The 23,526-nt window shown below is 47.4% G+C and overlaps 1 protein-coding gene across 1 annotated transcript in view; it reads right to left on the bottom strand.

Annotated features, from left to right (window-relative positions):
- LOC137300082 (solute carrier family 15 member 2-like) overlaps nt 1-23,526 on the bottom strand; it is a 163,410-nt gene that overhangs the window by 57,796 nt on the left and 82,088 nt on the right. Inside the window, exons 10-18 of the mRNA XM_067969177.1 lie at nt 23,367-23,449; nt 18,948-19,040; nt 17,234-17,401; nt 15,975-16,063; nt 13,671-13,752; nt 11,760-11,876; nt 6,763-6,933; nt 5,971-6,017; nt 3,210-3,344 (exon numbers count right to left, since the gene is read on the bottom strand). Of these exons, the coding sequence (XP_067825278.1) occupies nt 3,210-3,344; nt 5,971-6,017; nt 6,763-6,933; nt 11,760-11,876; nt 13,671-13,752; nt 15,975-16,063; nt 17,234-17,401; nt 18,948-19,040; nt 23,367-23,449 (985 nt within the window). The remainder of the gene's footprint in view (nt 1-3,209; nt 3,345-5,970; nt 6,018-6,762; nt 6,934-11,759; nt 11,877-13,670; nt 13,753-15,974; nt 16,064-17,233; nt 17,402-18,947; nt 19,041-23,366; nt 23,450-23,526) is intronic.

A 23,526-nucleotide genomic window follows, 5' to 3' on the forward strand; every position in this document is an offset into this window, starting at 1 on the left:
ATCCAAAATTCGTTCAGTGGCAGGAAGCAAAGGGTAATGGTCGTCAGGTGATATTGTGACTGGAAGGCTCCAGTGGGGTTCTGCAAGACTCAGTACTAGGTCCCTTGCTTTTTGTGGTATATATTAATGATTTGGACTTGAATGTGGGGGGCTTGATCAAGAAGTTTGCAGATGATACAAAAATTGGCCATGTGGTTGATGGTAAGGAGGAAAGCTGTAGACTGCAGGAAGATATCAATGGACTGGTCAGGTGGACAGAAAAGTGGCAAATGGAATTCAATCCAGAAAAATGTGAGGTAATGCATTTGGGGAGGGCAAATAAGGCAAGGGAGTACACAATAAATGGGAGGATACTGAGAGGTGTAGAGGATCAAAAGGACCTTGGAGTGCATGTCCACAGATCACTGAAGGTAGCAGGATAGGTAGATAAGGTGGTTAGGTGGTTAAAAAGGCATTTCCTTTTTAAGCCGAGACGTAGAATATAAGAGCAGGGAGGTTATGCTCGAACTGTATAAAACACTAGTTAGGCCACAGCTTGAGTTCTGCGTACAGTTCTGGTCACCACATTACAGGAAAGATGTGATTGCACTAGAGAGGGTACAGAGGAGATTTACGAGGATGCTGTCATGGCTGGAGAATTTTAGCTGTGAGAAAAGATTGGATAGGCTGGGGTTGTTTTCTTTGGAACAAAGGAGGCTGATGGGAGATTTAATTGAGGTGTATAAAATTATGACGGGACTAGATAGAGTGGATAGAGAGGACCTATTTCCCTTAGCAGAGGGGTCAGTGACCAGAGGGCATAGATTCAAAGTAATTGATAGATGGATTAGAGGGGAGCTGAGGAGAAATGTTTTCACCCAGAGGGTGGTGGGGGTCTGGAACTCACTGCCTGAAAGGGTGGTAGAGGCAGAAACCCTCAACTCATTTAAAAAGTACCTGGATGTGCACTTGAGGTGCTGAAACCTACAGGGCTACGGACCAAGTGCTGGAAAGTGAGATCAAGCAGGATAGCTCTTTTCGTCCAGCACAGACTCGATGGGCCGAATAGCCTCCTTCTGTGCCGTAACTTTCTATGATTCTGTGGGGGAAAAATTGTTTCAGGCTCCGTTCTGGGCGATGGTAACACGATGCGCCAACACCCCATGCCCAACGGACCCTGGGCAGGCAGGACGCAAGTTTCGGCCCACCCGAGGACTCACCTGAAATCGGCACTTTCCACCACCAGAGGGAGCTCCATCTCTTAAAGGGAGAATGTTTCTTAGAAATCTCTTAAAGGGAGCTGGTACCTGTTATTTGCTGAAAATAACAGTCTACTGTCTGCATGGAGTCTGAACAGAGATCAGACATCGCACACGTAAAACACAGATACAGGTCCCATCGCTATGTTTACACACTGATGAGTTATGTTAAAACATTGAATAAATGTTGCGCACTACTAAATCCCACATCCTCCAATCTGCACACCAGACCTCACCAATCTGACGATCTGAGTTGGTACCAGGCCTGTGAGAGTGCATGCACCAAGGTTCTCTGCTGATGCACTAGAGACCTTGGGTGCAAGAGGTGGACAGAAGGAGGGACATCTTATATTCACAGTGGGGGGTGGGGGTGGGCCAAGAGGCCCTCCAGACAAATACTCAAAAAGCAGTGGGAGGCAGCGGGAGACAAAGTCAATGCCAGGAGCACAGCATCATGAACATGGATGCAGTGCAGGAAGAAGTTCAATGCTTTGACATGAGTGGGCAAGGTGAGTGAGGTCAACTGTCAAGTGGAGTCTCCTACCAACTGCACCATGCACTACACCCCCATCACCCACATACCAACAAACTCTTTCCATCAGTACTCAACTCTTCCAATCAGATGCTTCCTCTCACCCTTACACATTACCACTGTTTCAAACCGCCCATCCACAACTCACAGGCCATACACACTGGCAGCTATTCAACCATGACAGGCACATCACCCAGACACACGTCCCGCTTTTTTGCAGGAGAAGGTGGCGCATATCAAGAGGCAGCAAGTGGCAGTGGCATTTAGCCCCTGGAGCCTGTTCCATCATTCAGTGAGATCACGGTGGACCTGTGCCCTAACTCCATATACCCGCCTTAGCCCCATAAGCCTTAATACCCTTGGTTCACAGAAATCTATCAATCTCAGATTTAACATTCGCAAGTGAGCTAGCATCAACTGCCGTCTGCAGAAGAGCGTTCCAAACTTCTCCCACCCTTTGTGTGTAGAAGCATTTCCCAACTTCACTCCTGCACGTCCTGGCTCTAAATGTTAGGCTATGTCCCCGCGTCCTAGTATTCAAGTCTAGGAGACCTTCAAAAACAGTTACAAATGTCTCGGCAGCCAGAGACAATAATCCAGCCACTAACCTGTAAATCCTACATGGTCCCTTTAAATAGCGCCGGTGGGGGGTCCTCCAGGCACTCTAAGACATGTTCAGATGGTCGGGGTTAGAACTATGCGTTGAGTTGAGTGTTAAGTCCCAAAATGGTGTCTATCACTTTAAATCAGCGTTGCACACTGATTGAAGCCATTTTCTCCCTACTTTACATGATTCCAGCGTTCGTTATCTGCGCCTGCGCTAACTCCTATACCAAGATGGCGTCTGGCGCACGTCACACAGGAAACGTGCGTTGGATGTCGGCGAGGCCGTGTAGCACCGAAACAACGGGCGCTACATGGCCCAATTTAGCGCCCTAAGATTCTGTAATTCCAGTGAGCATGATATGATCACATTTCAGACTTGCCAGTCAGCAACAAGTAGGAGCAGAGGCATTAACAGGGCAACATTCAAAGCAGTGAGCAGCAAACTAACTAATTGGGAAATATTAATGACAGATACCGCATTTGAGGAAACATGGAACAATTTTAAAACAATATTGTTGGTATCAAGAAACTATTATAAACTAAACAGTCCCCTAATATGAACAATTAAAATGAGAATGAGAGAAAAACAAGCTACACAAAACTTGCAGGATAAAAGACGGAGAACTCTGGGAGGAGTGTAGGAAACGGAGAATCCAAGTTACAGAAAATGTTCCAGGGAAAAAGGCCCAGGATATGAGGACAGCAAAAGATTTAAACTAAGACTGAGACCTTCTTCCAGTGTCAGACACGATACGAGTGGTTGTAGAGAGGGAGTTAGAATTGAAAATCAGGTAAAACTAACTCCCCGGGTGTGTGGATCACGTGTATCTCACCTGCCAAGTTCTACAGGTACGTAGGGCGATGGGACTGAAGGCCTCACATCCAGATCTTGAACAGCGTCTGCTTTGCATGTCAGTCTCAGAGTTCTGTTGCTGCTGGGAGCTGGTGTTTCCAACACGGGAAAGATCCTGCAGAAGACACATTCCATTAACGACGACCCTCATAAACAGGGCACTCCTTCGGGTGTAATCAACAAGTTGAGAGCGAGCTGCTCTCAATGCTGCCGCCCATCACAATGAACGCACTGAAGGTAAATTAGTTAGCGCCCCAAACCGGGCACTGATGACGGCAGCACCACAACGGTGAGGTCCAGGGATTGACTTTCATTCGTCCTTGGGCCTTATCATCATAACTCAGGCGGGCTGCGGGCACCAATCAGGCGCCCCGAGGTAGCTTGCCTGTAGCTCCGAGGCCCACAGGCAAGTCCAAGGAGTGGGCGGCGAGGCGATCATGAGAGGGGGGGCAAAGGTGGGTTGACAGTGGCCCGCAGTTGTTTTGTGGAACCAGGAGAAGCAATCCTGCTCCTTCTGACTCCACAAAAAACACAATTTAGTGAAATCTTGGGGCCTTGTTATTGAGTGGCCTCCAGTGGTTCCTTTAAGGACAGCAGCTCAAGACCCAAAAATACTGGTCGGAGCTCGCACATCGAAGGCTCCAACTAGTCGAAAAGACTTTTGAAGACTGAAATAGGTGCAGGAGCCTCAATACAATATTGCTCATTTCAGGCAGCCACCAGGGCCGCCTAAAAAAGGCCCCAACCAATTTCACAGTGGCCCAAATGCCCGTTAAATCGGGCGCGAGCCTCGGCCCCGTTAAATTGGTTATTGTTGCCCCCGTTTTACGCCGGTAAAACAGGGGCAACAATATTAAATTTAGGCCCCATAAAGCTCCTCACTGGAGTGTCTTCAGACTCGTCACCTTGTCAGCAGGGACCTGTAGTGATGCTGTGGGCCCAGGAATTTTTTTCTCACCTCTCTGACAACACTGAGTCTTGTTTATGCAATAAAAACAAGGAATCCGCCCGGTTGGATGCACAGTGCTACAGGAGGCCAAACTTTCAACACCTCGCATACTGAGAAATAACTGGGAATATTCAAAATCTTAGGATTTATTAAATTGCACTTGAACACGGATTTGAGGACAGCACATTCTCTGGATGCAGTGCTTGAAGGTTAAGAAAGGGAATCGAGTCTCAATTCAAAATATGACTGCTCGAGTGCATCCAGCTACACTGCGCATTGTTCCACTGCATCCAGCTACACTGCGCATTGTTCCACTGCATCCAGCTACACTGCGCATTGTTCCACTACATCCAGCTACACTGCGCATTGTTCCACTGCATCCAGCTACACTGCGCATTGTTCCACTGCATCCAGCTACACTGCGCATTGTTCCACTGCATCCAGCTACACTGCACATTGTTCCACTGCATCCAGCTACACTGCACATTGTTCCACTACATCCAGCTACACTGCGCATTGTTCCACTGCATCCAGCTACACTGCGCATTGTTCCACTGCATCCAGCTACACTGCACATTGTTCCACTGCATCCAGCTACACTGCACATTGTTCCACTGCATCCAGCTACACTGCACATTGTTCCACTGCATCCAGCTACACTGCACATTGTTCCACTACATCCAGCTACACTGCACATTGTTCCACTACATCCAGCTACACTGCACATTGTTCCACTACATCTAGCTACACTGCACATTGTTCCACTGCATCCAGCTACACTGCACATTGTTCCACTGCATCCAGCTACACTGCGCATTGTTCCACTGCATCCAGCTACACTGCGCATTGTTCCACTGCATCCAGCTACACTGCGCATTGTTCCACTACATCCAGCTACACTGCACATTGTTCCACTACATCCAGCTACACTGCACATTGTTCCACTGCATCCACTATCCTGTGCATTGCTCCAGTTGCATCATTATCCTGTGTATTGCTCCAGTCCATCCAGTTACCCTGAGCATTGCTCCAGTGTATCCACTATCCTGTGCATTGTTCCAGTGATTTCTGCTGCTCGTTGCATTGCAACAATAGATGTAACTATTCTGTGCAATGCCCAAGTGAATGCAGAAGCTCTGGCCAATATCCCAATACATGTAGATGCCCTCTGCAATGCCCCAGTACATGTAGATGCCCTCTGCAATGCCCCAGTACATGTAGATGTCCTCTGCAATGCCGCAGTACATGTAGATGCCCTCTACAATGCCCCAGTACATGTAGATGCCCTCTGCAATGCCCCAGTACATGTAGATGCCCTCTGCAATGCCCCAGTACATGTAGATGCCCTCTGCAATGCCCCAGTACATGTAGATGCCCTCTGCAATGCTCCAGTACATGTAGATGCCCTCTGCAATGCCCCAGTACATGTAGATGCCCTCTGCAATGCTCCAGTACATGTAGATGCCCTCTGCAATGCTCCAGTACATGTAGATGCCCTCTGCAATGCTCCAGTACATGTAGATGCCCTCTGCAAAGCCCCAGTACATGTAGATGCCCTCTGCAATGCTCCAGTATATGTAGATGCCCTCTGCAATGCCCCAGTACATGTAGATGCCCTCTGCAATGCCCCAGTACATGTAGATGCCCTCTGCAATGCCACAGCACATGTAGATGCCCTCTGCAATGCCACAGCACATGTAGATGCCCTCTGCAATGCCACAGCACATGTAGATGCCCTCTGCAATGCACATGGTGAGAAATCCACACATCCAAGGTTCAGAAAACAACATACCGGACAAGAGCAGAATTATCCAAAATCTTCAAAGTGTTGTCAGGAATCTGAAGGAATAAAAATAGTCGTCAACATTTCCATAACAACGGGATTGAAAATCCACAGTTACTTGCGCTTTTCGTGAAATTTTGCCCATTAAAATGAAGGGCCTGGAACACTTTTTATTTCAGGCACACAGTCTCAACTTCAAGCACATCTGCATCAGGTAAAGCACGGGTTAGATACAGAGTAAAGCTCCCTCTACACTGTCCCAATAACACTCCCAGGGCAGGTACAACACGGGTTAGATACAGAGTAAAGCTCCCTCTACACTGTCCCATCAAACACTCCCAGGGCAGATACAGCACAGGTTAGATACAGAGTAAAGCTCCCTCTACACTGCCCCATCAAACACTCCCGGGGCAGATACAGCACAGGTTAGATACAGAGTAAAGGTCCCTCTGCACAAATATTAAGACAGGCTGAGAAATACTTATTAAACAAATGAATGGTATGAATGAAATTTAAATCTGACTCATGATTTAAAAAAGCTGCCAATCAAACATATCTACAAATAAAACCCACATGATGCTTGTATTTGAATTAATTGGCCTGACCCTTCCTCTGAAACCTCACCAGACAGAACATCTCTATCCTGCAGCTTTTTGTATTAAAGCAAGGGTCAGTTTCTGGGAGTGAACCTGGTTTTTAACCCCATATGTACAATTACAAAGAAAGGATCCAATACTGATACATTATTTATAAAAATGCTCCCGTTTTACCACACTATCTTATCCTCTTCAATCTGCTCACCTGTTTGACAACAAGCTCCCTGGTTTTGGAATCTCTCACCATGAAGAGTGTCTTGCTGGTCTTTGAGTCCGTTGTGATGCTTATATTTAATGGCAGCTGAGGCGCTGAACAGTTTATTGGAACGATGTGTAATGTGAAGGGATCGATAGGCACAGGATAGCTGGCAGAAAACTGAAAAGAACAAGTTACTCAAGGCAATCTAGGAAACAGATTGAGATTTGTTCTGTTCTTTTTGGTCATAGTAAGCTAAGCCCTGACTGTGCTGGTAACCAGTGAGGGGATGGACCACCTGGTGCGGTACTGAGCCATACGGACCAAAGGGGTCTAGGGTTTATTTCCTCTGTTCTCAGCATATTGATGATGCTGGAAAGGTCATATTTATTGTCCATCCTTAGCTGCCCTGAGAAGGTGGTATTTTAGGGCATTTGAGAGTCAACCATATAGCGTGGGACTGGAGTCATGTGTGAGCCAGACTGGGCAGGTTCCCTTCTCTGAAGGGTATTAGTGAACCAAATGTTTTTTTACAGCATTCCAACAGTTATCAGGGTCATTTTTGGGGGTTAGACCACAAATGACCAGATTTAATTTCACAACCTGCCATGGTGAGATTTGAACCCATGACCTTTGGGCCTCAGTCTTGTAACCATTAGGTGACTGCCCCAAATTATAAAGAGTTACTTCATCTCAGCCAGACAGAAGTAGTAGGGGTGCCATAATCGGCCTTGACACCCCCGGATCAGCCCAGATATCTGTCCCTGATGACCATCCAGTAACTACTGCTGGAATGGCCAGATGTGGACATCCGATGAGCGCAGATTGGGGCTCGACTACAGGACCCCTCATGGACAGTTAGCCTTGTGACACTCACTGTCCAAGGCCATCCATGAAAAATGACCACTTGAGGTTTGTATGGATGATAAGTCTGAGGTAATAGGAAGCATAAAATAGTGGATCAGTGTTTGGTACAGAGCCCCCAACTCTCTAGTTTTGGAACAGGCTGTCTAAAACATTCTAAACTGTAGACCAGACACTATTTTTTTTAAACAGAAGGTCATTTTGCTACTTACTTAGGTGTGCAGACATCGGCCATTGAAGGATCTTATCCCACCCCACCCCACCCCCCACCCGACACCCTTCCCCACCCCCGTCCTGCCTCCTGTCAGTCTTAGCCTTGGCTTAAGTTGGCGACCATAGGTCTGAGTGAATACAGTGTGCGTTTTGAAATCTCGCAGAAACCATCTTGCTTTCTTCCTTTACCTTCTGCTTGCATCATTTCCTGCTTACATTTCTCAGGTTATCCAATCACTTTTAGACTGAACAGTCTGGGGCTCTTTTCTCTCGACAAGAGAAGGCTGGGAGGTGACCCAGAGGTCTTTAAAATGATGAAGGGATTTGATAGGGTAGATTTAGAGAAGATGTTTGCAGTTGTGGGGGAGACCAAAACTAGGGGTCATAAATATAAGATAGTGATTAATAAATCCAATAAGGAATTCAGGAGAAACTTCTTTACCCAGAGAGTGGTGAGAATGTGGAACTTGCTACCACATGGAGTAGTTGAGGCGAATAACAGATGTTTTAAGGGGAAGCTAGATAAACACATGAGGGAGAAAGAAATAGAAGGGTATGTTGATAGGGTGAGATGAAGTAGGGTGGGAGCATAAACACCGGCATGGGCCGAATGGCCTGTTTCTATGCTGTAAAATTCAATGTAATTCTATGTAATTTAGTAATAGACAAGTCACTAGAGGGTGGTGCTGTTGGTTCACTGCACTGTTGGACACTTCTGATCCCCAGTTCAAAAGTTGCGAGATTATTAAAGATTGTACATTGCTATTTTCTTTCTGTTCGAGGCATTATGTTGTAGAGCAGCGTGTGTTACAGGTAAAGTTGTTTGTTCTCCAACAGATTGAGCAATGGGCTTGGAGAGGGTAAGGCCGTGAGTGAAGACTGCAGACAGTTTTTGGGGGGCGGTGGGGGGATTCCCCTCTTCGGGGCAGAGTTCAGGCCAAGAAGGACCTCTACCCGTCTCTCCATACCTGCCCCGGCCCCAACCCATTGTCCAGGGTCAGGGCTCATTAAGTGATGCACGGAGAGCGCCCCACTTAGAATCCCACCATCGAGAGGGAGCCCGCCAGTGCTAAGGCAGAGAATCCCGATGGTACGGCAGCACAAGAAGATCCAGCAAAGGACCTTAAAGGAGCTGAAGCAGCCCGAAGCTCGCAAATGAAGACCCACCGAAGGCCTCCATCAAGATCAAGGCCTTCAGCTGGTAAGTCTCAGGAGCCCTGCGGGGACAGGGGGCCGTTACAAAGCCCACTCCTCCCCACTGGGGGGGATTCAGGAACTTAATCCCCACTTCCCAAGGCCTACAGCTACCTTACAGATGGTAGCCCCAAGATGCTGCGGTAAGTGGGGTGGAAAGAAGGAGAATCCACCAGGGACCTGGGCCGCACCCCGCCTCACCAATAGGGTTGCCAACCTTCCAGGATTGTCCTGGAGTCTCCAGGAATTGAAGATTAATCTCCAGGACACTGTTGCGAGCAACACTGGGGAGAAACATCAACGGGGCATTATAATAATTGTGTGTTTTTTTCATTTTATTTGAACACTTATTTATTAGTTATAAAAATATTACAGATGGGAAAATAGGCTGTTTGACTGACGGCCAAGAATCACCTAATCAGGTAATGAAGAGCCAGTCAGTGTGAGAAGGCAGCGCGCCATCAGGATGGACTTGTGCAGAGACCAATGGTGGGAGGGTGGGGCGGGTTGGTTGGAGGTCGAAGGTCATGTGATGAAAACTCCAGCAATATGTCCAACTAGAGTTGTCAACCCTATTTTCCAACATTATCCACCGCTATCTCACCCGATTTCAGGCAGGATGGCGGAGGAGAATCCCACCCTTAAGGAAGAGAATCCTTTTGGGTCAGCCTCTGAGTCAGAAGGTCGTGGGTTCAAGTCCCACTCCAGAGACTGCAGCACATAATCCAGGCTGACACTCCCAGTGCAGTACTGAGGGAGTGCTACACTGTCGGAGTTACCATCTTTCGGATGAGACATTAAACCGAGGCCCCGTCTGCCCTTTTAGGTGGACGTAAAAGATCCCATGGCAATATTCCAAAAAGAGCAGGGGAGTTTTCCCTGGTGTCCTGGCCAATATTTATTACTCAACCAACATCACTAAAAGAGATTATCTGGTCATTATCTGGATATCAATTATAGGAAAAATGCTAGAAGGGATTGTAAGAGACGCCCTCTATGATCACTGGGAAAGGGAAGGGGCCATTAGAACTGACTTTTGAAAAAATCAGTCATGCCTAACAAATTTGATAGAGTTTTTTGAGGAAGTCACCAGGGTGGTGGATGAGGGTAATCCGGTGGACTTTGTCTACCTGGACTTTCAGGAAGTCTTTGACTAGGTGCCTCACACTTGGTTACTTCACGAGATAGAATCTTGTGGTATCAGTAAAAATTTGACAAGTTGGATCAGGAATTGGCTCCAATCCCACAGCCAAAAAGTAGTGGTTAACGGATGTGGTTCAGACTGGAGACATGTTACTCGCGGTGTCCCCCAGGGATCGGTCCTGGGCCCGCTACTCTTCACGGTCTTTATTAATGACCTGGACAGCGGTGTTGGGAATATGGTCAGTATGTTTGTAAATGACACCAAAATCTGTGCAAGGGTTAAGATCTCAATGTGCTCGGGGAGTGGGCCACACACTGGCAAATGGCATTTAATTTATATAAATGTAGTGTCATGCATTTTGTCAGGGCCAACACAGAATACACGTATCATTTGCAGGGAACAATACTGAAAGAGGTTGAGCGACAAAAAGATGGTGGGGTGTCGGAGGAGGGTCTGTGGGGGAGTGAGGGGGAGGTCGGGGAGGGGCCACAGGGATGGGTGTGGGGGAGGTCGGGGAGGGGCTGCGGGGGCGGGTATTAGGGGGGACATCGGGGAAGGGTCTACGGGGAGGGGTGAGGGGGAGGTCGGGGGAGGGTCTGCGGGTGGGTGAGGGGAAGGTCGGGGAAGGGTCTGCAGGGTTGGGTGTGGGGGGGACGTCGTGGGTGAGTCTGCGGATGGGGTGAGGGGGAGGTCGGGGGAGGGGCTACAGGGATGGGTGAAGGGGAGGTCAGGGGAGGGTCTGTGGGGGTGGGCGTGAGGAGGGGAGGTCAGGGGAGGGAAGAAGTGTTTAGTTATGATGCTCTGGCCATCGTGGTGTGGGGCAGGCTTGATGGACCAGCTGGTCTTTTCCTGCCCGTCAATTTAGTATGTTTGCATTATCACATTGCTGTTTGTGGGATCTTGCTGTGCGCAAATCGGCTGCCTATCTCGTACATTACAATAGCGACTACCCTTTAAAAAGTACTTCATTGGTTGTAAAGCACTTTGGGACGTCTTGAGGTCGTGAATGGTGCTATATAAATGGAAGTTCTTTCTTTAAACATAGTGTTACTTCTCACCTTGCCCATTATCATAACTATTTAAACTGTCATTGTGTAGCCCAAGCTGTGAAGGAAGGGGTCACAGATTGCACAACACGAAAAATAAATCCACTTTATTTAATAACACCCAACCAATGCATAGCTTTGCAGCCAATCAAACTCACACAACTGGGAGAGGTGGGTTTGAGTGACAGGCGTGGGCGGGGCTCACTGAGATACAGCCAGTCTATTACTGTTGGGCCTTTCTCATCCTTTGTGAGTGACACAAGTGAATCAATCCCTTAAGTGCAGAATCCTGCAGCACAGGAGGAGGCCATTCAGCCCATCGTGCCTGTTCCAGCTCTTTGAAAGAGCTGTCCAATCAGTCCCACTCCCCTGCTCTTTCCCCGCAGCCCTGCATGTTTTTCCTTTTCGAGTAATTATCCAATTCCCTTTCAGGCAGTGCATTCCAGATCATGACAATTCGCTGCATAAAAAAACTTCTTCTCATCTCCCCCCTGCCAAATACCTTAAATAATTGAATAAGAAGCAGCGAGAGAGTCTATTCTTACCGTTTGCGGATCCATTACAACCTGGTTCTCCAAGAAGTCGAAACTATATTGGCAAGGAGCTCCGTTAAATATTTTAAATTCAGTCACATCGCTCGGCTGAGGCATAACCTGCCAATTCTTTGAACAAAAGTCCTCGTCAAACACCAGCATATCCAGAAGAATATAAACTTTCAACCCTGCCTGCTGAGAGGTACCCAGTTTTATCCACCTTTAATCACTCCCCTCACTGCGAACTTGGAACTGCAGCTGGGAACGGCCTGGCCCTCTGCTGTTGTGCCTGACACTAATGTTGCTCTATGATTGAGGGGGGTAGGCACGCTTCCAGCACAGAGACTGGACTCTCCCCACCCTTTCCCTCCGGAATAAGCATGTAAATCGATATCTCCCAAAAACGTGGGATTGGCTGCTCCATTGGCATGCTGAGTTCTAATTAATGCTCCAGCTTTTTATCATTAAACATTGTGCTCATCAAAGTGAGGGATGTCAGTAGGGATTGGAGTATTTCCCATTTGAGGCACCCAGGCTCAGCTTTAAACAATCGCAGGACATGTACAGCACAGATTAGATACAGAGTAAATCTCCCTCTACACTGTCCCATCAAACGCTTCCAGGGCAGGTACAGCATGAGTTAGATACAGAGTAAAGCTCCCTCTACACTGTCCCATCAAACACTCCCAGGGCAGGTACAGCACGGGTTAGATACAGAGTAAAGCTCCCTCTACACCGTCCCATCAAACACTCCCAGGCCAGGTATAGCATGGGTTAGATACAGAGTAAAGCTTCCTCCACACTGTCCCATCAAACACTCCCAGGCCAGGTATAGCATGGGTTAGATACAGAGTAAAGCTCCCTCTACACTGTCCCATCAAACACTCCCAGGGCAGGTACAACAAGGGTTAGATACAGAGTAAAGCTTCCTCCACACTGTCCCATCAAACACTCCCAGGGCAGGTACAGCACGGGTTAGATACAGAGTAAAGCTTCCTCCACACTGTCCCATCAAACACTCCCAGGCCAGGTATAGCATGGGTTAGATACAGAGTAAAGCTCCCTCTACACTGTCCCATCAAACACTCCCAGGGCAGGTACAGTATGGGTTAATACAAAGTAAAGCTCCCTCTACACTGTCCCATCAAACACTCCCAGGCCAGGTATAGCATGGGTTAGATACAGAGTAAAGCTCCCTCTACACTGTCCCATCAAACACTCCCGGGGCAGGTACAGTACGGGTTAGATACAGAGTAAAGCTCCCTCTACACTGTCCCATCAAACACTCCCAGGGCAGGTACAGTACGGGTTAGATACAGAGTAAAGCTCCCTCTACACTGTCCCATCAAACACTCCCAGGGCAGGTACAGTACGGGTTAGATACAGAGTAAAGCTCCCTCTACACTGTCCCATCAATCACTCCCAGGGCAGGTACAGTACGGGTTTGATACAGAGTAAAGCTCCCTCTACACTATCCCATCAAACACTCAAACACTCCCAGGGCAGGTACAGCATGAGTTAGATACAGAGTAAAGTTCCCTCTACACTGTACCATCAAACACTCCCAGGGCAGGTACAGCATGAGTTAGATACAGAGTAAAGTTCCCTCTACACTGTACCATCAAACACTCCCAGGGCAGGTACAGCATGGGTTAGATACAGAGTAAAGCTTCCTCTACACTGTCCCATCAAACACTCCCAGGACAGGTACAGTACGGGTTAGATATGTCTCTCACACTTGGATTTAAGGTTCAGGGCTAAATGTAGTTTCAGTTAAACAGAATTACAATCTGCAGACTCTACCCTCCTCATTCAGCAATAAAATCTAGCACTGTGTAAAGCATCTCTCCAACGTGAACAAATAATGAACTGAAAGCTGAGAAAGCAAACTGCAGCTTCCCACCGAGTCAAGGGTTGTCTCACCTGAATCTGCAGCTGGACAATCCCAGTGATACAGAACGAGACAGCGGCTCCCACCAACCCGACAGTCATCCGTGTGACCGGCCTGTAGGTTGGCAGGGAGAGAGAGGTTAGCGGAGCGAGAATATAATATCAGGCCCAGAAAGAGAGAGAGTGGTTTATATATAGAATAACAGATACCCGGGAGTGAGTTGCAGGCTGGAATCTAATCGAGGGGTTCGGGGGGGTTTATATATAGAATAACAGATACCCTGGAGTGAGTTACAGGCTGGAATCTAATCGAGGGGTTCGGGGGGTTTATATATAGAATAACAGATACCCTGGAGTGAGTTACAGACTGGAATCTAATCGAGGGGTTCGGGGGGTTTATTTATAGAATAACAGATACCCGGGAGTGAGTTACAGACTGAAATCTAATCGAGGGGTTCGGGGGGTTTATTTATAGAATAACAGATACCCGGGAGTGAGTTACAGACTGAAATCTAATCGAGGGGTTCGGGGGGTTTATATATAGAATAACAGGTACCCGGGAGTGAGTTACAGACTGGAATCTAATCGAGGGGTTCGGGGGGTTTATATATAGAATAACAGATACCCTGGAGTGAGTTACAGACTGGAATCTAATCGAGGGGTTCGGGGGGTTTATTTATAGAATAACAGATACCCGGGAGTGAGTTACAGACTGAAATCTAATCGAGGGGTTCGGGGGGTTTATTTATAGAATAACAGATACCCGGGAGTGAGTTACAGACTGGAATCTAATCGAGGGGTTCGGGGGGTTTATATATAGAATAACAGATACCCTGGAGTGAGTTACAGACTGGAATCTAATCGAGGGGTTCGGGGGGTTTATTTATAGAATAACAGATACCCGGGAGTGAGTTACAGACTGAAATCTAATCGAGGGGTTCGGGGGGTTTATATATAGAATAACAGATACCCTGGAGTGAGTTACAGGCTGGAATCTAATCGAGGGGTTCGGGGGGTTTATATATAGAATAACAGATACCCTGGAGTGAGTTACAGGCTGGAATCTAATCGAGGGGTTCGGGGGGGTTTATTTATAGAATAACAGATACCCGGGAGTGAGTTACAGACTGAAATCTAATCGAGGGGTTCGGGGGGTTTATATATAGAATAACAGATACCCTGGAGTGAGTTACAGGCTGGAATCTAATCGAGGGGTTCGGGGGGTTTATATATAGAATAACAGATACCCTGGAGTGAGTTACAGGCTGGAATCTAATCGAGGGGTTCGGGGGGGTTTATATATAGAATAACAGATACCCGGGAGTGAGTTACAGACTGGAATCTAATCGAGGGGTTCGGGGGGTTTATATATAGAATAACAGATATCCTGGAGTGAGTTACAGACTGGAATCTAATCGAGGGGTTCGGGGGGGTTTAGAAAGAATAACAGATACCCGGGAGTGAGTTACAGACTGGAATCTAATCGAGGGGTTCGGGGGGTTTATATATAGAATAACAGATACCCTGGAGTGAGTTACAGGCTGGAATCTAATCGAGGGGTTCGGGGGGGTTTATATATGGAATAACAGATACCCTGGAGTGAGTTACAGACTGGAATCTAATCGAGGGGTTCGGGGGTTTTATATATAGAATAACAGATACCCTGGAGTGAGTTACATGTCCGAATCTAATCGAGGGGTTCGGGGGGTTTATATATAGAATAACAGATACCCTGGAGTGAGTTACAGGCTGGAATCTAATCGAGGGGTTCGGGGGGGTTTATATATAGAATAACAGATACCCGGGAGTGAGTTACATGTCCGAATCTAATCGAGGGGTTTGGGGTGGTTTACAGATAATTCCCGTGACCATCAGGACCCCTGCTAAAGAGGGAGTCTCACCATCTGGACCCCTGTTAAAGAGGGAGTCTCACCATCAGGACCCCTGTTAAAGAGGGAGTCTCACCATCAGGACCCCTGTTAAAGAGGGAGTCTCACCATCAGGACCCCTGTTAAAGAGGGAGTCTCACCATCAGGACCCCTGTTAAAGAGGGAGCCTCACCATCAGGACCCCTGCTAAAGAGGGAGTCTCACCATCAGGACCCATTATAAATGGTGGATTCTCACCATTGCCCACTGACAACACATGGCCCCATGTTAAGGTTCACTTGACAACAACTGAGATTCCAAAAGAACCCTGGAGCCCTCGTGTCAATTGAGACTGAGATATGATATGAATACTTGATATGAATGCAAGGGCTGGAGATTGGTCTGAGATATTTCGATGGGCTGGGTGAGGTGAGGTGCAGGGGATAAAGCACAGACGGGCGGCTCTTACTGAATCAGCAGGTTTCTCTTCTCAAACTGCGGATAGATGATCCCTTCAAACAACGGCAACAGGATCAGGATGAATAAAACATTCAGACTCTGGAACAGATTAGAATCTTTTTAGTAAAGGCAAGGACACAAGTTAGAATAATATCCCTGCTGACTGTGGGGTGTCTGGATCTGTCCTTCATAATTATGGGGTTCATGTCCCTCTCCGTCTGACTGAGAGCTTCATATCCCTCTCCCTGTCATTATGGGGTTCATGTCCCTCTCCCTGTCATTATGGGGTTCATGTCCCTCTCCCTGTCATTGTAGGGTTCATGTCCCTCTCCCTGTCATTGTGGGGTTCATGTCCCTCTCCCTGTCATTGTAGGGTTCATGTCCCTCTCCCTGTCATTGTGGGGTTCATGTTATTCACCCTGTCATTGTGGGGTTCATGTCCCTCTCCCTGTCATTGTGGGGTTCATGTCCCTCTCCCTGTCATTGTAGGGTTCATATCCCTCTCCCTGTCATTGTGGGGTTCATGTCCCTCTCCCTGTCATTATGGGGTTCATGTCCCTCTCCCTGTCATTGTGGGGTTCATGTCCCTCTCCCTGTCATTATGGGGTTCATGTCCCTCTCCCTGTCATTGTGGGGTTCATATCCCTCTCCCTGTCATTATGGGGTTCATGTCCCTCTCCCTGTCATTGTGGGGTTCATGTCCCTCTCCCTGTCATTGTGGGTTTCATGTTATTCACCCTGTCAGTGTAGGGTTCATGTCCCTCTCCCTGTCATTGTAGGGTTCATGTCCCTCTCCCTGTCATTGTGGGGTTCATGTCCCTCTCCCTGTCATTGTGGGGTTCATGTTATTCACCCTGTCATTGTGGGGTTCATGTCCCTCTCCCTGTCATTGTAGGGTTCATGTCCCTCTCCCTGTCATTGTGGGGTTCATGTTATTCACCCTGTCATTGTGGGGTTCATGTCCCTCTCCCTGTGATTGTGGGGTTCAGGGATTTAGAGCAATCTAAAACTAATCCCACTGCCCCACTCTCCCCGTTGCCTCGTCCCTCCCCCTGTATCCATGTAAATGCTGATGTATGTGCCACTGTCCGACCTATACCCTCAGAGCGTGTCCAGTGTGAGCGAGAAGATCCCTTGAGTATTAGGGCCCAGCACACTGTCACCATCCTGAGCATTGAGTAAACATCCTTCCTGTTTCTGGTATCAGTTGAGCCAGCCCTCTGACTGAGCCCTGTCACCCCCTGGATGATCTGTGTTGGAGGGCTGTACCTGCAGCTGGTCGGGTTTCAGTCTGATGGATCCCACGTTCCTGTCCATCTCCTGGGCCTGAAGGGTCCAGCGTGACCCCTGCTGCTCATAGAGCGCCCAGTACATCGGCAGCAGCGGGTATAACGCCAAGACGCTGTACAGTCGCTTTGCATCATTGATGATCTCTCGCTGGAACACAGAGAAGGAAGAGTAACAAATACAAGACTTGGAAGTCAATGTTACCAGCTGACCTCTGTCGGGTAATCGGAGCGGGGCCACGGCGCGTTCTTAAGACAGTGTGAACAACGTTCTATATGTTATGGGTTTACTGGTGCCTCTTTTACACATCTTCCTGCGACTGTTTCACCAGCAGGAGGGGCCGATGTTTGGATTCCTGTCACCTTTTCACTCCCTCAGTCGAGTAGTGGTGTGTGAGAAAATAAGTGAGGTCCAAACCTCGACGAACCCACTCTTCAGTGTAAACCCAGCCAGTGTTGGGTCCTCATCTCTCTCAGGAGTTATTTTGTCTTTCCCGAATGGCTGCCTCTCCATTGGGACTCTAGACAATGATTGAGGGGGTGATCTGATTGAGGTGTTTAAAAAGTTAAAAGGATTCGATAGGGTAGATATGGAGAAACTATTAATTCTGGTGGGGGAACCAGGGAAACGCAGCAGCCAATTTGCGCACAGCAAGATCCCACAAACAGCAACGTGATAATGACCAGATAATCTGTTTTAGTGATGTAGGTTGAGGGATAAATGTTGGCCAGAACACCGGGGAGAACTCCCCTGCTCTTCTTCAAAATAGTGCTGTGGGATCTTTGACGTCCACCTGAGAGGGCAGACAGGGTCTTCATTTAACATCTCATCCAAGAAACAGTTCCTCTGAGAGTGCAGCATTCCCTCAGTACTGCACAAAAGTGTCAACCAAGTTCTGGAGTGGGGCTTGAACCCACAACCTTCAGACTCAGAGGCAAGAGTGCGACCACTGAGCCACAGCTGACATCTTAAAGAGGGAGTCGGCTCAGTACCTGGAGAAAGATTTGATGGAGGGGTGTGAGAGGCATCGTAAAATACTTCTTAAACTCTGGGATAGGACAGATAGACGACAGTGGGCTCCTGAACACTCCTAATTCCTATGTGTATTGCAGTAATGCCAGTGCAGGCTGTCTTTAACAATGGAGGAGAAAGACTGGCCCGATTTTAACTCCTGCTGCTCCAGAAATGAGGCCTGGGCTATCTTAACCCCCAGACCTCATTTCAATCGCGCTGCCGCTGGGAAGTTAGTGTGAAGCGGAGAGAAATCGTGCAGCCCTGTGGCCGCCTGTGACACCAGGTAGTGGCGGTAGTGACTTTGCAGGCCGTCTCACAGTGGTCCCACTTTCGGGAGGCAGGGGCGAGTCAGGGGAGGCCTAAACTTTCCTTGTGGGGTCCGGAGGGAGATATCAGGGCAGAAAACTAACAAAATAACTGGGAAACAAAGGTTGGTTAATGGCAAAGAGTTACCATGGTGACTAGCGGAATTTAAAGGGCCGCTGCAAATGGGGCAGAATCCTAGCAGAACAGTGTTTCAACCCAAATTGGTGCCACAACCCCCCACGACCCCCACCCCACCACCCCCCAGCAGAAATCATCCAATTTGCCTATTTGGAGCCAGGAATCTCAGGGCCTTTCATTCCATCCAATCCAGCGTGTGGTACTGACGTGGCAGCAGGCATTACGGAGAGGTGCCTACCTCGTACTTCTGGTCAGCCCAGTCCAGCCAATGTTCCTTTGCTGTGTCCTTCTTCTTACTCACGCACCACTTGACCTTGTTTTTGATGGCACTCTGCCCAACACAAACAGGACACCGTTAATCCATTCAGTCGTGTGGGACACAGCACGGACTGTAACTCATTCCCAAGCCTGTTGGCTGTCAGACTAGGCGCTTGTCACCTCATCCATTCAGTGATATAACGTGAATGGTTCACACCGTACTTATCAAAACGTTTTTTGTGCTCATCAGTCGTGGTGGGAATGGAACGTGGTCAGCTAATGCGCCTAGGGGCTAGATACCTCAACAACAACTTGCATTTATATAGCGCCTTTAACATAGTAAAACGCCCCAAGAAGCTTCACAGGAGTGATTATCAAACAAAATTTGACACCGAGCCACATAAGGAGATATTAGGACAGGTGACCAAGAGGTAGGTTTTAAGGAGCGTCTTACAGGAGAGAGAGGTAGAGAGGTGGCGAGGTTTAGAGAGCAAAGAAAATCGGGGTACGCATCTTGGAGGGTTGCAGGGCTGGAGGAGCTTACAGATGGGAATTTTAAAATCGAAGCATTGCTAGACCAGTAGCCAAGGTAGGTCAACGAGCACAGGGGTGATGGGTGAACCGGATTGCTGTGAATTAGGATACGGACAGCAGAGTTTTGGAAGATGGGGGGGCGGCCAAGAGAGTGCCTTCAGCTGCCTAGGCCCTAAGCTCTGGAATTCTTTCCCTAAACCTCTCCACCTTTCTACGTCTCTCTCCTCCTTTAAGACGCTCCTTAAAACCTACCTCTTTGACCAAGCCACCTGTCCTAATATCTCCTTATGTGGCTCCATGTCAAATTTTGTAGATACAAAGTAAAGCTCCCTCTACAGTGACCCATCAAACACTCCCAGGGCAGGTACAGCACGGGTTAGATACAGAGTAAAGCTCCCTCTACATGGTCCCATCAAACACTCCCAGGGCAGGTACAGCACAGGTTAGATACAGAGTAAAGCTCCCTCTACACTGTCCCATCAAACACTCCCAGGGCAGATACAGCACGGGTTAGATACAGAGTAAAGCTCCCTCTACACTGTCCCATCAAACAGTCCCAGGGCAGGTACAGCACGGGTTAGATACAGAGTAAAGCTCCCTCTACACTGTCCCATCAAACAGTCCCAGGGCAGGTACAGCACGGGTTAGATACAGAGTAAAGCTCCCTCTACACTGTCCCATCAAACACTCCCAGGGCAGGTACAGCACGGGTTAGATACAGAGTAAAGCTCCCTCTACACTGTCCCATCAAACACTCCCAGGGCAGGTACAGCACGGGTTAGATACAGAGTAAAGCTCCCTCTACACTGTCCCATCAATATGCCTCAGTCCCATCCTCAGAACAGTGCCTCCTACTTTATCTATATGATAATTTTCATCACCCACACATGCAATCCTAGGGGAGCATTTCCTCTGTGCTTTGTGTTTACCTTGAAATTATAAAACTCTTTTGTAAACAGGTTTATAATTTGGTTACACATGACACATACAAGAAACCTTCCCCACTATAGCTTCTCTGAGTGAGGTATTTTTTTATTCATTCTTGGGATGTGGGCATTGCTGGCAAGGCAAGCATTTATTGCCCATATCTAGTTGCCCTTGAGTAGGTGGTTGTGGGCCTTCTTGAACCGCTGTAATCCGTTTGGTGAAGGTTCTCTCACAGTGCTGTTAGGTAGGGAGTTAAGAACATAAGAAATAGGAGCAGGAGTAGGCCATACAGCCCCTCAAGCCTGCTCCACCATCCAATAAGTTCATGGCTGATCTTCAACCTCAACTCCACTTTCTCGCCCAATCCCCATATTCCTTGATTCCCCTAGACCCCAAAAATCTATTTATCTCAGCCTTGAATGTATTCAACGACTCAGCATCCACAGCCCTCTGGGGTAGAGAATTCCAAAGATTCACAGCCCTCTGAGTGAAGAAATTGCTCCTTAACTCTAACTTAAATGGCCGACCCCTTATCCTGAGACTATGCCCCCTAGTTCTAGACTCTCCAGCCAGGGGAAACAACCTCTCAGCATCTACCCTGTCAAGCCCCCTCAGAATCTTATATGTTTCAATGAGATCACCTCTCATTCTTCTAAACTCCAGAGATTATAGGCACATTTTAATCAATATCTCCTCATAGGACAACCCTCTCATCTCAGGAATCAATCGAGTGAACCTTTGTTGCACCCCCTCTAAGGCAAGTATATCCTTCCTTAGATAAGGAGACCAAAACTGTGCACAGTATTCCAGGTGTGGTCTCACCAAAGCCCTGTACAGTTGTAGCAAGACTTCCTTACTCTTGTGCTCCAACCCCCTTTCAATAAAGGCCACCATGCCATTTGCCTTCCTAAATGCTTGCTGTACCTGCATGCTAACTTTCTTGTACCAGGACACCCAAGTCTCTATGAACACCAACATTTAATAGTTTCTCACCATTTAAAAAATATCCTGTTTTTCTATTCTTCCTACCAAAGTGAATAACCTCACAATTCCCCACATTATGCTCCATCTGCCACCTTCTTGCCCACTCACTAAACCTGTCTATATCCCTTTGCAGATTCTGTGTCCTCCTCACAGCTTACTTTCCCACTTAATATTGTATCATCAGCAAACTTGGATACATTACACTCGTTCCGTTCATCTCAGTCATTAATATCGATTGTAAATTGAGGCCCAAGCACTGATCCTCACGGTACCCCACTAGTTACAGCCTGCCAACCTGAAAATGATCCGTTCATCCCTACTCTCTGTTTTTTGTCCATTAACCAATCCTCTATCCATTCTATATATTACCCCCAATCCCATGAGACCTTATCTTGCATAGCAACTTTTTATGTGGCACCTTATTGAATGCCTTTTGGAAATCCAAATATACGACATCCACTGGTTCCCCTTTATCTACCCTGCTAGTTACATCCTCAAAGAACTCTAATAAATTTGTTAAACACAATTTCCCTTTCATAAAACCTTGTTGACTCTGCCTAATCATATTATGATTTTCTAAGTGCCCTGTTACCACTTCCTTAATAATGGATTCCAGCATTTTCCTGACGACTGATGTCAGGCTAATTGGCCTGTAGTTCCCTGTTTTCTCTCTCCCTCCCTTCTTGAATAGCAGCGTTACATTTGCTACCTTTCAATCCACTGGAACCATTCTAGAATCTAGGGAATTTTGGAAGATCACAATCAATGCATCCACTATCTCTGCAGCCACCTCTTTTAGAACCCTAGGATGTAGGCCATCAGGTCCAGGGGATTTGTTGGCTTTTAGTCCCATTTACTTCTCAAGTTCTTTTTCTCTACTGATATTAATCGTTTTAAGTTCCTCACTCACATTTGCCCCTTGGTTCCTCATTATTTCTGGTATGCTTTTTGTGTCTTCTACTGTGAGGACAGATACAAAATATTTGTTTAACATCTCTGCCATTTCCTGATTCCCCATTATAATTTCTCCTGTCTCAGCCTCTAAGGGACCCACGTTTACTTTTGCTACTCTCTTCCTTTTTACACACTTGTAGAAGTTCTTACAATCTGTTTTTATATTTCTTGCTCGTTTACTCTCATATTCTATTTTCTCCCTTTTTATCAATTTTCTGGTCATCCTTTGCTAGTTTCTAAACCTCTCCCAATCCTCAGGCTTATTACAATTCTTTGCAACATTATAAGCCTCTTTTAAACTGGTACAATCCTTAACTTCTTTAGTTAGCCACGGGTAGATCACTTTTCCCGTGGAGTTTTTATTTCTCAATGGAATGTATATTCATTGAGAATTCTGAAATATTTCTTTAAATGTCTGCCACTCCAGCATTCTAACCCAGCGACAATGAAGGAATGGCGATATATGTCCAAGTGGGGATGGTGTGTGACTTGGAGAGGAACCTGGAGGTGATGGAGTTCCCATGCACCTACTCCCTTTGTCCTTCTAGATGGTGGCGGTCACAGGTTGGAGAGGTGTTGTCGTACAAGCCTTGGTGAGTTGCTGCAGTGCATCCTGTAGATAGTACACACTGCAGCCACGGTGCGCCAATGGTGGAGGGAGTGAATGTTTAAGTTGCCAATGTAGTGCCAAACCAGGGAGCCCGCGCCCACTAGGATCTGTGTGGAGACCACCAACACTCACATCAGTTAGGACCCTTATAGCCAGAGGAGACTTTCGTCCTATCAATTTAGGCTGGTATTAAGCCCAGATCCCAGGGATGGAAGGCCAGTATCAAACCCACTGCAGCATCCAGTCCCCACAGAAGGTTTTGATTTTATGAAATGTATCAATAATTCATTGACCTTTCTTTAAAACTGGAAAATTCGCACCCTCTTCCATTGGCCTTTACAGCCCACTGATGTCGGGAAGCTATGACTCACCACACGGACTGTCACTTACCCCTGTAGCGCAGAACACTTTGCAGAATAGGTTCCCAGTAGGCGGGTAAATCTTGTACCTGGAGGTGCCCAGTCCAAAGATCACTGAAAAACACGGCAGGTTACCTCAGGCAGGGAGAGTTCATCACCACTCAGTCACTCAGGCCAATTACACAAGTCTG

Source organism: Heptranchias perlo, chromosome 30 (assembly GCF_035084215.1).
Source record: "Heptranchias perlo isolate sHepPer1 chromosome 30, sHepPer1.hap1, whole genome shotgun sequence".
Classification (NCBI taxonomy): domain Eukaryota; kingdom Metazoa; phylum Chordata; class Chondrichthyes; order Hexanchiformes; family Hexanchidae; genus Heptranchias; species Heptranchias perlo.